A 16,030-nucleotide genomic window follows, 5' to 3' on the forward strand; every position below is an offset into this window, starting at 1 on the left:
GAGGGCCCTAAATAATCCTTACCTTGGGTATTTGGATTCATAAAAGATGCTTGATTTTGGAGAGGAAAAAAACCCTGGAGGATCAAATTTCCTGTTTGGGAGCTTTGGATGGTGTAGACAGGGCAGTAATGATTTATTGACAAGAGTCAGATCTTGTAAATGGGTTGCCGAGAATTTTCATACAGATACCTTATTGAGGCGCATTTCACAGATGGGGAAAGCAAGGTCAAGAGGTATAGCTAGCCAAGCTACGCTTTTGGTCCCAACTCACTTACCTCTAACCGTTAACAGGGCCTTGCCATGGCACCAAATTCAATCCAAATATTTGCAAACACGTTAGAAAAAAAATATTACTTGGGGTGCCTGCATGGCTCAGTCCGTTGGGTGTCTGACTTTTGATTTTGGCTCAGGTCATGATCTCGATCTGCTTGGGATGCTCTCTCCCTCTCCCTCTGCCCTTCCCTCTGCTCTTTCTTTATCTCAAATAGACAAATAAATAAATCTTAAAAAAATTACTTGACTATGATGTCATCATGGGACCAGGGACATGGTCTTTGCCAGATCTTTGCCTCTTCTCCACTCTGTTCATTAATTGCCCTTCCCCTCCCCCAACTCCACTGTCTCTAGGTTAGGGGAAAGGGAATGACATACAAGTCATCCACTTTTTAAACTTGGTACTCTGAATTGTTCATTGTGATGATATGGCTATAAATGGGTCAAGGTACTTGTACCTTCTACTTTTATTGTGCTCAAGTGCAGACAAATCTCTTCAATTCTAAAGGCGGCCCCTTCTAGCTGGAATGCAGAAGCAGGGACTGAGCACCAGGAGGAGAAGACACAGACCTGGAAGCTTTATGGCCTCATGTTCGTTTCTCTCTTTTGCCATCTTCTGTCCATGGGAGCTGGGGCACCTACTTTGTCTCCCTCTCTGAACCTCAGTTTCCACTTTTGTAAACAAAGCTAATACATATTTCCCTGTATTGCTGTGAAGATTAAACTGGAATGTCTATGTGCAGTTCAATAAATGGTAGCTGTTTTTATTTCTGGGCACTGTCCTTGGAGGACTGCATGCTGCATTAACTGTTTGGAAGACAATGAGAGGAAATCTTGGACTATTCATTGTACAGAGCTGGTCGTATACAGGTAAACAGTCCTGCTACTACCACCATTTACGTCATTAATCCATCTGTAGATTACATAATACAGCTAGTTGAATGGAATTAAATTATTCTATGGCTGTAAGTTCCAACTAAATGTGATACATTTTTATCTGATGAATGAAAGGTTATGTGAGATTTTGCAAGAAAAGAGCTTATCCTTAGGAAGAATTGAATAATTGGTAGTGATATTATGATTGTTAACAGAAGTATTACAATGATATCTGCCTCATGCTTTTATAGTACTTTAAAGCTTATTTCTCTGCTGGCGGGTGGTACTCCCCTGAGTTCTAGGTCAAAATGAAACCCTCTGCAATCTTCCATTTCTGTTTTTAGGCATTTCACCTCGATCCTCTGCTTCAAGTCTCTCTTCCCTACGTCCCTTGACATGCTCAAGAAGATGCTCTCAGCAGTGGTTCTTTCCTTTTTTTTTTTTTTTAAAAGATTTTATTTATTTATTCATGAGAGACATAGAGAGAGAGGCAGAGACATAGACAGAGGGAGAAGCCGGCTCCAGGCAGGGCGCCTGATGTGGGACTCGATCCTGGGACTCCAGGATCATGCCCTGAGCTGAAGGCAGATGCTCAACCGCTGAGCCACCCACGCGTTCCTCAGCAGTTGTTCCTGATGGCCAAGTCTCTGCTAGGTGCTAGGTCCTGGGTGGTTAATGTGTGACCCCTTTCTGCTTCCTCAGGAGCCCCACAAATATCCACCAGCCACCCACTGGCCCCTTCTCTGGCTGCTCCATCTTCTCATATGTCTGCCTTTAGTTTTGGAGTGTATTTTTAGCCTTTTCTTTCTGGAAATCATCCCACCCATCCCTTACTTTAGTCAGTCAAATCTTTTATTTATTTTATTTTATTTTTGAGAGAAAGAGAGTATGCCTATGGGAGGCAGAGAGAGGCAGAGGGAGAGAGAGAATCTTAAGCAGGCTCCACCCCCAGTGGGGAGCCCAACACCAGGCTCCTGATCTCACCACCCCGAAATCATGACCTGAGCCAAAATTAAGAGTCAGATACTTAACTGACTGAGCTGCCCAGGTGCCCCAAGTCAGCCAAATCTTAAGTCACCAAACAAATATTTGCATTTTGGGATGCCAATTTACACTGTAGTCACTTTTGCTGCACAAGGCCTGGCTATTCTTAAATCCGCACTGTTCTCCATAGCCTTACATTATCAGTGATTTAAAGTATCTCCTTTTTGGCAATTCAAGTCCAAGAAATGTCTTTCCTGGATTTTGGTGGAATCCTATTCCCCTGACCCAGACAGGCAGGACTGGGATATGCCTCTGTGATGACTGCCTGAAACTTTTCAGCTTTTCAAACTTGTGAGCAGTGTAATGAGGGTGGGTATGTTCAATGCTATCAGAGCGCTCTGGGTTTGGCACAGAGATCCATGGGATCCTATTCAATTTAGGGATGTGAAGAGGCCTCACAGAGGAGGTCATATTTGAGCTGGACCTTGCACATGAGAAGATTTGTGGAGATGGCAGTGAGGTGGTGGAGGGGGCATTGGGCACTGGGGGCAATGGGTATCCAGGACCAAGCTCAGGGTATAGCAAATGGACAGGGAGAAGCATAGGCTGGGGACAGAGGAATACTGAAAGATAAACCAGGCAAGGTGAAGGATATAGGAGGGCGTGGGTATCAGGTGTCATGTCTCCACCTAATTAAGCTGTGAGTGGGGGAACCATGAGGGGGTTTGAGTTTTAAAATATCTAAGGAGGGGCAGTCTGGGTGGCTCAGTGGTTCAGCACCTGCCTTCAGCCCAGGGCCTGATCCTGGAGACCCGGGATCAAGTCCCACGTCGGGCTCCCTGCATGGAGCCTGCTTCTCCCTCTGCCTGTGTCTTTGCTTCTCTCTCTCTGTGTCTCTCATGAATAAATAAATAAAATATTAAAAAAAATATCTAAGGAGATGAGAGCTGAGAACTAGGAGTTGGTGACTGAAAGATTCTACCCGACCTTCTGCCACAGTCCAAGGAGTCAATACTCTAAAGAGATGAAGGATGAAAACCAGACTGAGAAAGCCTAAGAGTGAGAGGCGGTAGTAAAATTAGTTCTTTTAATTTGGTTGTCAGTGACCCACGGAGGGACAGAACTTGACAATGATCAGAATCAGGAGACCTTCTAAGAAAGGAGAATATAAGCCTAATTGAGGAAGGGAGATGAAAGAGGCAAGAAGGACAGGGGCTGATCAGCAGTTTTGACCAGAGAGGACGGCATGGGGGCCCATGTGTGGAAAGAGACAGGATGAGCCAGAGACTGGTAATGCATGGTGGGGCCCTGGGTATGACGTCATGGGCTGTTATCCCTTAATTTCGAATATGAGGTCAATCTTTTCCCTTCATTTAATAGTTAAAATGTAGTGCAGCAAGCAGCTCCACACTCCACGCTTGCACCTCCGGCCTTCTGACCACTCCCTCACCCCAGAACCCCTCCTCGCTGGCTGTCTTCCCTGAGGCCAGGTCCCAGCCGCCTTGTTTCTCTAAGCAGCGTCTCAGTCAGATCCTGCAGGGCCTGCAATACAAGAGGCTTCCAAAAAATACAGTAAATACCCTGATTCTACTCTGTCACCCATCTTCTACTTCTTCCCCAAAAATGAAGATATATTAGTTGAATTACTTTCCATAATTCAATTTCAAGTACAAGGCTCTTAACAGTGCTGTGCACATTTATTTCCATCTTCTATTCACAAGGTGCTTGTTTCAGAGTGGCAAACCCAACACTATTCCCTTCCTCACCAAACTCAATATCTTGGCCACTCCTTGGAGCCACTAATAAGACTGGCCTTTTGTTTTCTTTTTTGCCCACCCTTGTTCTTTAAATACAAGTAGCTCCCGTAATATCTAGAGTTTGTATATGTATGTTTGAAATAATCTGCGTTAAAAGCAGGAGCTTGGGCAGCCCGGGTGGCTCAGCGGCTTAGCGCTGTCTTCAGCCCAGGGTGTGACCCTGGAGACCCAGACCCAGGATCAAGTCCCACATGGGGCTCCCTGCTAGGAGCCTGCTTCTCCCTCTGCCTGTGTCTCTGCCTCTCTTTCTCTCTGTGTCTCTCATGAATAAATAAATAAAGTCTTAAAAAAAATAAAAAAAGCAGGGGCTTAACCTACTTCATCTTCAGGGGTGCAAAGATGTCAGAGTTATAATTATATTTATATTATGAGATTATTATAAATTATATTTATGAGTATGACTTTATAATATCCTGGCATACATTGTTTTTTAGGAGTGCATACTAGAACTTCTCAATGCAAAGCAAGAAAAGGAATAGTTCTAATTTAATGGCAATATATATCTTCTGGCACTTACAGAGACTCCAACTTTTCAAAGAAAAATCTAATTGAATCGAAAATGCAATGAAACGAGCTCTCCTTAAACGTTTCTGGCTGGACGAAGACATTCACCATCCTGCTTCCTCACTCCCATGGATGCACAGGCAAGTCACACGCACATGCATGCACACGACTACTCCAAGTATCCCGAGCATGCAGGCTCTGACAATAGAGCCCTTCTTTTCATGACCTCGCGCTTCCTTTGACTGGAGTAGGAATTCTCCGATTTTCTCAGGTACGACTCTAGCCCTCTTTGTCACGGGGCCAACGTCTCTAATTCACACCTTTTCTTCAGAGCCAACACTGCAAGGGTCACACGCAGAGGTGGGGGGCGCGGCCGGCCCCTCCCGGGGCCTCACCTGCGCGGCTCCCGGGGCCTCACCTGCGCGGCTCCCGGGGCCTCACCTGCGCGGCTCCCGCGGCCTCACCTGCGCAGCTGCCAGGGCCTCACCTGCGCGGCTCCCGGGGCCTCACCTGCGCGGCTCCCGCGGCCTCACCTGCGGGCTCCCGCGGCCTCACCTGCGCGGCTCCCGCGGCCTACCTGGAAGGCCCAGGATGGTGAAGTAGGGCCGGCACTCGGTGAACCCTGAGCTCTGCCTCACGCAGCTCCGCCAGAGCCCCTCGTACTGGAACACGGCGGTAACGGGGTTGTCGTACAGGTCCTGGGTGCTCCACATGTCCATCCCGGTGGCGGCGATGCAGCCCGCCAGGCCCAGGAGGGACAGGAGGAAGCCCACCACCTGGCACGTGGTGGTGGACATGGCCTTGGCCTGCGCGCCTCCGGCCGCGGGCCCAGGGAGCAGCGGCGCCTTCCTCCCGGCGGCGTGTGGGTGGCTGCCCCGATCAGATGGTTTCCCTCAGCCCCGGGTGTTTGCTCACACTGTTTTCCTTAGATAGTTCAGTTTCACTCTTGGTTCAAGGGCATTATTTTTTCATTTGTTAGGGTAGTGGCCCCAAGAGGCACTTGTCCTGCCCAGCTGCGCAGGCTGCGCCGGCTTGAGAGCACAGAGATCTGAAGGGACACCCTTCCCAAAGGCCACGACGACGAGTCCGGTACCTCTGACAACCCCCGCAAGCTTTTCTTTTAGGCTCTGCTCATCCCAGGAAACCCCTTGGGCTGACCTCACTTACAGACCCCAGGAGTCCGTGTCTTAACCCAGACCGTCCCATTTTTATCCTCACAACTCATACACTCACTATTTTTCATGTACATCTTTCCATTTTGCTCTTACAGAAATGGGTAGAGTAGGTATTAGTATCCCACACCCATATATTTTGAGGCAAATGAGGGGGGAATCGATTCAGGAACTTGTCCAAGTGCTATGAATCACAGATGCAATAGAGTCAGCGAAGGTGGAGCTCCAGTCCCTGCTTCTCTAAGGTCCGGTGCCCCTTCCCTATTTCCCTGTGGAGTGGGAGAGGCAGGCAATGTGTTCTCACTTTTGAGAACAGGAAGTCAAATCCTAGAGATTTGCTTTTGTTTTACAGTATTGGAGATAGGATGAGAAGAAGGGAGATACCTGCTGACCTCCACCTCACCCTTTCACTCATGCCATGAGAACCACATGGAGACCACATGGCAGACGCAGAAGGTTCTGGAAAGGCCAGAGAAGGGATCAGGGCTGGCTGAGCCTAAGCCCCTAATCTGGTTGTTGAGCATCCCGGGATCTGCTCCTGACACCGTCACTAACACACTGGGTGCTGGGTGATTTTGAACAAACTGTTCGGCCCCTGTAGGTCACAGTTTCTTCATCTGTAACATTTGCAGACTAAAGTAGAATACTTCGGGGCCCTTTTAGATCTCACACACTGTCTTCCACATTTCGCAGAAAAGTTTTCACTATAATTGGTCAAAATATCAGGAATTATGTAATGACAAAAAAGAGAAACTTGGCCAGAAATTAACCATTGCATTTTGCCTAACCTGTTCAATTTTGTTAGAGAATTGGTTGACCTGCCACTTCCTGGGGGTCATGTGTATCTGGCCTTTGAATTCAGAACCATCTTTTTTTTTTTTTTTTTTTTTTAAAGTAGGCTCCATGCCCAGTGTGGAGCCCATAGTAGAGCTTGAACTCCCAACTCTGAGGTTGAGATTGAACTGAAATCAAGAGTTGGACACCTAACAGCCTGAGCCACTCAGGTGCCCCCAGAGCCATTTTAATTATAGTTTCCCCACCTCTAGATTTCCAGGCCTGGAAACACACCCAACATACAACTTTCTAACCCACACAGGTTCTCCAGGAAACAAGCTTTTGCATCGGACATTTCAATGTTATCTTGAGTGCACCCGGCCACTGCTCCTATTCCTTTTTTCCCAGCAAACACAGAAAGCAAATATGGAAGGTCTCCCCCTAGTTTGAATGGAGGCCACACTCCCCTCAATTGCTTATCTTGCTTTGGGTTCTGTGATCACTGTAGAGAGTGAATCATGAGCCAGAAAACTAAAAAAAAAAAAAAAAAAGTAAGCAAGAGTTCTATCACTTATGATGCAACAGCGTTGGTGTCTGTTTTCCCTGAACTGAGTTACAAGGCCAAGCCCAAAGGGTGAAGAAGAAGCAACTAGAAAAAGCACCTCTGGTCTCTGCTGCTGGATGGGGATTGATTTATGAGACTGGAAAATATTGGAATAGTTCAAGAGTGATTCATTGTTTCATTTTGCTTTTGCTTCAACTAAGACACAGGATTTTTATTTATAAAGAGTTTGGTTTCCAGTTGTTCATTTTATGACATTTGTCTAATACCCACCTTGTACCTTGACTATGATACTATGGATTGAAAATGGAAAAAAGAAAAGAAATAGGTTATTACAAGTTATCTATTCTCACTCATGGCAGTTTCCCTCTCCTTTCCCTATGCAAATGTTCTTATGCAAAATTTCAAGATCAGGGAAAAATAGTTATTCAGGCAATAATGAATTAGCTTCCTTTTTTGTTGGAAATGGTGCCAGTGACTTTATTTTTTGGAAGAAGGTAACGTTAATTTTAAAGGATAAACTAAAGCTACTTCTCCCTAGCAGAATGCTAAATGAATAAAGGGAAAATGTGAGTCCACATATTTTTTAAAAAAATGTAAGTCTATGTACTTTTTTTTGATTTTTAAGTTTGTTTTAGATTTTATTTATTTTTTTATGAGAGACACAGAAAGAGAGGCAGAGACACAGGCAGAGGGAGAAGCAGGCTCCATGCAGGGAGCCTGATGTGGGACTCCCTGCAATCCTGGGGCTCTGGGATCATGCTGTGAGCTGAAGGCAGATGCTCAACTACTGAGCCACCCAGGCGTTCCTATGTATTTTTTAAATGTGAAATACATATTGATAGGTTTTAAAACATCTGGAAGATGGAATTTGTCACTTTTTGGGTGGGTTTTCTGTGTCATAAAATGAACGACCACTGCTTTAAGTTTACTGCCAAAGAGTGAATGGGTGTTCACAGAGGAAAATCCAACTTCCTTGTTCATGCAAGAGGCTTTGTTAAAATACATTACATGTATCTCTAATAATAATAACAATTCATGGCCTGATTTTCATAATATATAATAATAATTCATGGTTAGATTCTATTTAACAATAATGGGGTTGGTATAACTTTGCTTAAAAATCTTTAAAATGGTGGATCCCTGGGTGGCGCAGCGGTTTGGCGCCTGCCTTTGGCCCAGGGCGCGATCCTGGAGACCCGGGATCGAGTCCCACATCAGGCTCCCTTGCATGGAGCCTGCTTCTCCCTCTGCCTGTGTCTCTGCCTCTCTCTCTCTCTCTCTCTCTCTCTGTGACTATCATAAATAAATAAAAATTAAAAAAAAATCTTTAAAATGAAGCAAAATCTCTTGCTGATTTCTTCAGGGAAATCATACCCTTATTCAGGTTTAAATATGGTATGGTAGTGCCATTCAAGTTATAAATGTTCAGTGGTTTATATTATTTTATGATATTGGAGAAAAATTTCTCCCATCTTTTCCTTATGTCTTCTTAGGAATATTAATATGCATAATGTCTTCTATGGTAATTAGACAAAAATGGTGGTCAAATAGCAATATAAAATATCATAGCTAGAAATACGAGGAGTAAAATGAGTATTCTAGCAAGACAAATCATTGATACATCTGTTAATTTTTTTCTTTTAAAAAATTACCACACTGTATAACTCTAATTTCTGATTTCACTTTTGGGTGCTCATAATAGGAAATTTGAAGTAGAGAAAATTTTAACAAATCACTTATAATTTTAAATCCTGAACAAAATATTTGACATATTTCCTTTTCATCTTTTCTCCATATCTATATTTTCACATGATTAAGAAATTATATAACTTGATCTTTTGCTCTTTTTACCTAATTGCATATATAGACAATTAAAGCTTCTTGTAAACATCATTTAATATGTTTACTATTAAAAATTTAATTTGATATGAGCAAATTAGTATTTTAATACTAACAGATTAATATTCCATTAGATAGAGATGCTGTTATTCAGCTAAACAGCACCTATTCTTATACAGTTGGATTACACCTTCCCCCAGTTTGTTTTTTTTTTTTTGTGTGTGTGTGTGTATGTGTGTGTAAAAAACAATGTTATGATGAACATTTTTGCATAACTATTTGCTGGAACTTCTGATTAGTTAAAATAGATTCCGAAGAATCTAGAATTAAGATGTCAAAGGGTGTGAAGTTTAAAAAAAATCTTTTTGGGATCCCTGGGTGGCACAGCGGTTTGGCGCCTGCCTTTGGCCCAGGGCGCGATCCTGGAGACCCGGGATGGAATCCCACGTCGGGCTCCCAGTGCATGGAGCCTGCTTCTCCCTCTGCCTGTGTCTCTGCCCGCCCCCCGCCTCTCTCTGTGACTATCATAAAAAAAAAAAAACTTTTTTACATGGAATCAGATTTTTTTTCTATGAATTTTATTCCAACGGCAGTATTTGAGAGATCTTGTCTCACTGCATGCTCATCTCATTTGTGAATTTGGTAAGTTATACATGATCATTTGTTTTAATTTGCATCATTTTGATTACTGAGTTTGAAGCTTTGTTTTAAAAACAAATATTTATGATGATCTATTTTTTCCCTTTTCCTACATTGTCAGTTTGTGCTTCTTTCTATTTACTGTAATTTTAGCACTTTGCCTATTGATTTATTGAATAGATTATTTGTTTAAGATCTTAATATACTGTTATAATTACTAAAAAGATCTTCTCTCATCGATTATTTGTTTTTTAAATTTTTCATGGTTTTACATATTCCATTTATTGCTTCATAGTACCTGGTGCATAATACATACTTAATAAATACTTGAATGATGTAGTCATTCACAAAGCAAATGAGTTTGCTTTTGAGTTTCTTTCATCATTTCTGTGCTTAGGAATTTATTTTCTATTTAAGGGAAGAAAACATTATTAGAATCATTTTAGAATTTTAGAAGATTTAAAAGTATTTTGTGTATTTTTACATTACCTAATCTGGAACCTATTTTGGTATACATGTTGATTGCTACTATAATCCTTTTTTCTCTTGAAAAATCTAATCAATAATTTCTGCAGTTTCTGCAATTTCTTATTGAATAACCTTTCCTTTCCCCATTGCTTTGTAAATCCTCCTCTATCTACATGAAATTCACAATATGTACTTCTAATTTTAGATTTTGTTCCATTGACCAGTCTGTCCATCTTTGGGCCAAAGTGCACTTTTAATTACTACACCTTTAGAATGTGGTTAAGTATCTGGTGGAGTTAGCTCACTATTTATATTTTATTCTGAAAAAAACTATGAAAGGTTAATTTCATCTGCTTCTTCTTACAGATTAATGACTTTGTCAAGTTCCCAAAGGAAAACTCTTGCTGATATTTTGATTAGAATTCTTGGTATGCAGCTTAGGCTCTGGAGAAAGTCTGCCTGAGTTTGAATCTTCCCCTTGCCACTTACTATTAAAATGTCATCAGGCAAATTCTTTAATCTTTCTGTGCTTCAGTTTCTTCATCTATAAAATGGAGATACTATTACTACTTACTTCATAGGGTTGTTGTGACAATTACAGTATGCATAGGTAATTTATGTAAACGTATATAATTATGTAATTTATGAAATTAATATATGCTAATTTATTAAACAAATACCTAGCACACAGTAAGGTCTCAATAAATTTTATTAATAATAATAAAATAATATTTATTACTATACATTAATTAGGGACAAATCCACATCTTCATAAATTCATATCTTTATAATATTATTATCTAGGAACCTTAATTAAGACTTAACTTTTCCTTAGTAGAGCTTGTTTTTCATTTTGATTCTTGCAAAATATTTAAAATTATCATTCCTAAGTGTTTAACGCATGTCGTTGTACTATATCACCCCCTCCTCCAGCTCATATCACATAAAACTAAGTTATTTTATTTCTATTAATACACTATGCTCTCTCATGCTTTTCCAGATGATATTCTCTCTTTCTGGAAAACCCTTTACCTTTTTACTTCCTTGAGTAACTCATATGCTTCCCTAGTAATTTGGCCTCACTGGCATTTCCTTTAGAAAGCCTTCTTTTCCTCATGTCTATACCCCATACCATACAAGACACTTACTATACTTTCTTGCACTGATTCTTAACGGGGTCTGATTTTGCCCTCCAGGGACAGGGCACAATGTTTGGAGATGTTTGGTTATCACAACTGGGTAGAGGGTGCTGCTACTCCTGTCTAGTGGGTAGAGACTAGGGATGCTGCTAACTATCCTACAAGGCACAGAACAGAAAAAAGAATTATATGGTCCAGAATGTAAATAATGCTGAGGCTGAGAACACTTGCATTACAATGGTCTGTTTACTCTTTGTCTCCTTCTAGATTTGTGATACCTATGTTCCTTAGGTGTAGACAGCCTGGGACATAATAGGTGTTCAACAAATATTTGTTGAATAATTAAGGATTCCTTCTAATGCCACAATTTCTGTGTTATTTATTTTCCTATTATTTCTGTGTGTGGGAGAGGCCCTTGCTTTTTCTTCCTTATCCCTGCCAAGACGGGCACTTGTCCAAATCTGGCCAGCCCAGACAAGTTGGCTGCTAGTTATGGGCCTAGTGAAATGATTTTACCTAGGAAGGTGACTGCCAGTCCTATGCCTAGAGTTCCTCTGGAAGGTTTGGTTGTGCCTGACTTCTTCCCTCTGAGCCTGAGAGTCTTCTGGGAAGTGTATAGCTTCTCAATAGAAATTTTAGAATTCTGTACTTTCATTTCAATGACAATGGAAGGGAAATTAAGACAAGTACATTCCAGATCCTCAGGCTGGCCTCTTATGGTTCAGGTTTTTTTTTTTTTAATTTTTATTTATTTATGATAGTCACACACAGAGAGAGAGAGGCAGAGACATAGGCAGAGGGAGAAGCAGGCTCCATGCACCGGGAGCCTGACGTGGGATTCGATCCCGGGTCTCCAGGATCGCGCCCTGGGCCAAAGGCAGGCGCCAAAACGCTGCGCCACCCAGGGATCCCCCCCCTTTTTTTTAAAAAATGTGTTTTTGTTAATGATCATGTTTATACCAGAGGACAGTGAAGTAATCTCAACTCCTACATGAAGACAAGGTTCATTCTTCCTCAAACCGAAGTTGCAATCAGGGCAATTTCTCTCTACTTTGTGGTGCTGACACTCTAAGCTAGGGCACCAATGCCTTGTGGTCAACACCACACTAGCTTCACCAGCAGCATTGCACTGTCCTGTCTTTCCACATACTTGATTGCAATAATCAGTGGTGGTAAATGTATGGCAGAGAACTTTCCCTTCCAAGTTCCAGAAATAATTGGGTTGATAACCTTAGAGCCACATTTCAATACAACTTAAACCTAAATGAACAAGACCACTGCAAAGAGCTATCAAGCCACAGACACCTTATTACCACAAGAAAGATGAGGCTGGTGTGAGATGTAAGTACCTTGAACTTATTAACACCATTTTGTAAAACAAACCTATGCAAATAAAGAATCTGCATTAATAATATTGAAGTCAAAACACTGAAACAGGGAAAATGCAAAATTGGATTTGAGGTTATATCTTTGTCTGTTAAACTCCCAATGCACATGAACACTATCCCCAACACCAACCTAATTTTGAAATTTAGATTAGTTTTTCAGCGTTACTTACATTACATTTGCAAATGTGCTTTTTGTACTTGTATAAAACTTATATGCATTAAGAATTTAAATCTACTGTTATACTTGAATAAATTCAAGTAACATTAAAATAAGTATAAGTTAAGTGAACATTGAGGGTCTGTAAGATTTTTTTTTCCTTTAAAAGGGATTCCTACAAAACTCTTTAAAAAAATAGTTCTCTAAACTAGTGACAGGATTTACACATGCGTGTGCGCACACACACACACACACACACACACATAACACTTGAAGGTTCTGAGAGAAGTCCTAAGGGGCAGTTTCAATCTGGCCCAATGTTAACTCTGTAAGCTTGGGCAAGTTGCTGGGCCCCTCTCAGGCTCCATCTGTAAGATAAATATGGGGTGTGTTGACAGATGTTGTTAATCCAGGATAGCTGCCCAAGGAGAAGTCTGTGTGGGGTTGGGGCACCAGGCTTAGCCAGGAGGTGAGGCTAGGAAGGTCCCTCCACCTTGGCGATTTTTGCTTTGGGTCGGTAGAGATTTCTGTTTGGAGCCGGAGAGTCTCAGGGCTCCATGTTAGGACAACCAGCTGGGTATCCATGAAGGCAGAACAGGGTCTGAGCCCTGACTCCATCTGTATATGACTTTGGGGAAGTTACTCCTTGTTTCTAAAAGGGTGTTAATAATAACCCCAAGCCTACAGGGCGGTTTGCAGAGGTTACATAAAGTGTTGCAAGCCAAGTGTTTACTCAAGTCCTAGTCCATGATCCGCCATTGTTATCCTCCCTTTGTGGAGCAGCACAAACTCCTCAGCAGTCACATGGGTGCTCTGTGCAGCAAGAGGTCAGCTCCAGGCTGATTTCCTCCACTAACGCCTCTAGCTCTGCATTGACCCAGGTCCTAGTCTCTGGAGAGATCTTGAGTTTTTGTATTTGAGGTGGAGGAGAATCCCAAGGACAACTGGTTAGATCAGAGCCAAGGCTGGGTCAGCAAGATACCCGGATGTGGGAGTGGCTCATCTTTGCTCCAGTAGCGGAGGGAGGCCCCACTGAATCCGCAGCTGGTCACTCACTGATCTGATTCATGTCCTATTGTTTATACCCAGTCCTGACCTCTTTAACAATGGCAATCAATGCCCTCCATTATCGTGCCTACACAAACCCTCTCCTTCAGCAAAGGTCATTCTTTGATTTTGCCCCAAGTAAGACCCAAGTGGTAGCACCCTTCTGCCCTTGCTTGTGCTGCTGCCCTTTTCAAACTCTACCTGCCTTTTGAGGGTTACTTGTGGTTTTTCCTCCTCATTGGAACCTTTCCTGAGCAGTTCCATCCTCATCTCATCTCTATAGCACTGGCCCTCTGGCCTCACTTGGTACCTTGTCATACCCAGACTGGGGTGCACTTTCATATTTTTGAGGGTACTAGCCCCAGTAATCCTGAGAGTGCAGTGAGCTCTCCATCAGTAGGTGTGGAGTGTATTAAAGAATGATTCACTCTGTGACTTAAATCTTTACTTGTCACCTTCTGTGTGTGTCTGAATCTTAACCCTACAGTCAGATGGCAAAGTTCCTGGAGGGGAGAGCCCCACTTTTTTATTTCCTGTGCTCCCTACAATGCCCATCTTGTATCAGTGTCCTTCTCAAGATTTTGATGTATATTTATGGAAGGAATGAAGCACTAAAAAATAAAAAATGACAAGTTTATTCATTGTCTTACTCTGTTACATGGGTGAAAGACACTTTTAACATCTACTCCTTTAAAAAAAAAAAAACACTTTTAATACCTACTCTTGAAACCTGATTTTTTTTTCAAGTTAAAATGACAATCACACAATCCTTGTGTGGTTAATACCAGTCTGGGGCAGTGGGCATCACAGCCCACACACCTTGCCTGTGGGGCAGATATCACTTGCCACAAAAGGCCTCTGTGCAGAGAGCACCCTGAATCTGATTCCACATGGCCAATATTATCTGGAGTTCAGGAGCGTAGAGCCACAGAGAAGGGGCCCATCTGGCGCACCCCAAAGAAACACAGCAGTCAGTTGTTTTTCTGCATGCCTTTCCTCTGCCCCTTCCTGTTGCAGCTGCCACATGCTTAGGCTTCCCTGGAAGTCCGGCCCAGGCACAAGAGGTCCTGGGATGAAACTGTTTATGAGATTCACAGACTCCATTTCAGGGAGGGGGAATCTGGGGGCTAAAGTTGGTCCCTTGAGTCCTGTTCCTGTGTGTGACTGGATCTCAATGACATTGCTCACATAGGAGTTGTTTAAACGATGTGCCCCTTGGGAGAAATTGGGCACCATCACTAGGGGAACGGGAGCCCTGACAGCTCAGAAAGCTCCTCTCCCTAAGGCTCCTGCATTCCTGTTCTGACTCTGGTGGTGGGAGCTGGGGCTTCTCATTCCCCAGCAGCCCCTCTCCGGTGCCCCAGGCAGCGGCCTCCATCTCCCTGCCAGCCCGCTGCACCCGGCCCTTACCTGGCAGCCCCAGCAGGGTGAAGTAGCCCCGGCACTCGGTGAAGCCAGAGCTCTCGCGGACACAGGAGCGCCACAGGCCTTGGTAGTTGAACACAGCTGTCACCGGGTTGTTGTACAAGTCCTGGGTGCTCCACTGGTCCATGCAGGTGGCGGCAATGATGCCTGCAATCCCGATCAGTGAAACTATGAACCCCAAGCCCTGGCAGGCAGTGACAGCCATGGTGGGGTGCAGTGTTGACACAGAGCACCACACAACAGAGGGATAGCCCAGTTTTGAGCGTGCAGAGTGTAGCGATAGAGTTTTCTCCGAGAGGTTGGTGCACACGTCACAAATGGGCCGTGTATTGGAGGAGGGGACTCAACGGTGCCACCTGAGCGTGTCCTCCTCCTTTATCTGCCCAAGTGAGATAATTTCCACAACATGGTACCAAGAGCCATTTGTTTTCTACCATATGTACACTCTACTCACTGTTTACCTTTGGAGGGAGTTTCTTCCCTGATTAGCCAGGTTCCCCTCTAAAGGGTAAAGCAGGTGCAGAGGGCACTGCCTGGAAGGGCCCACAGGTTGGTCATACCTCAAAAATACTTGGAGATGAAAGGGCTGCATCTGTGAGACCCTGCCGAAGTATCGCTGCTGCTTTAGTTCAATAAATTAAATAGAACAAAAGCATAGAACTATGAAAATTATGCAAAATGTAGACCGAAATAAAGAGATAGAAAACATGACACTGCCAATAAGAAGCATGGAGGATAGAATGAGAAGCTCCCACATATATCTACTAGGAGTTCTAGAACAAGAGAATAAAGAGACTGAGAGAAAGACACTATTTGGTAAGTGATTGCCTAAGAATTCTCTAGGATTGATGAAAAGCATTATCCCTTATTAAAGATGTCCAATAGTTCCACCAAAATAATAAATCAACATGTGGGTACATTATAGTATTGTAAGGTACAAAAGATAAAGGGGAAAAACCTTGA

At 43.0% G+C, this 16,030-nt stretch overlaps 1 protein-coding gene across 3 annotated transcripts in view; it reads right to left on the reverse strand.

Annotated features, from left to right (window-relative positions):
- CLDN18 (claudin 18) overlaps positions 1–15,385 on the reverse strand; it is a 29,449-nt gene extending 14,064 nt beyond the window's left edge. The window contains exon 1 of one of the 3 annotated variants that reach the window (XM_077865013.1): positions 15,053–15,385. In XM_077865013.1, coding sequence (XP_077721139.1) covers positions 15,053–15,272 — 220 coding nt within the window. In that variant the 5' untranslated portion in view covers positions 15,273–15,385. Of the gene's footprint in view, positions 1–5,031; positions 5,401–15,052 lie in introns of those variants that run through there. The other 2 variants (XM_077865012.1, XM_077865011.1) reach the window with 2 other exon arrangements.
- Between the last annotated feature and the right edge of the window lie 645 nt (positions 15,386–16,030).

The sequence above is a fragment of the Canis aureus genome, chromosome 22, assembly GCF_053574225.1.
Source record: "Canis aureus isolate CA01 chromosome 22, VMU_Caureus_v.1.0, whole genome shotgun sequence".
Lineage (NCBI taxonomy): Eukaryota > Metazoa > Chordata > Mammalia > Carnivora > Canidae > Canis > Canis aureus.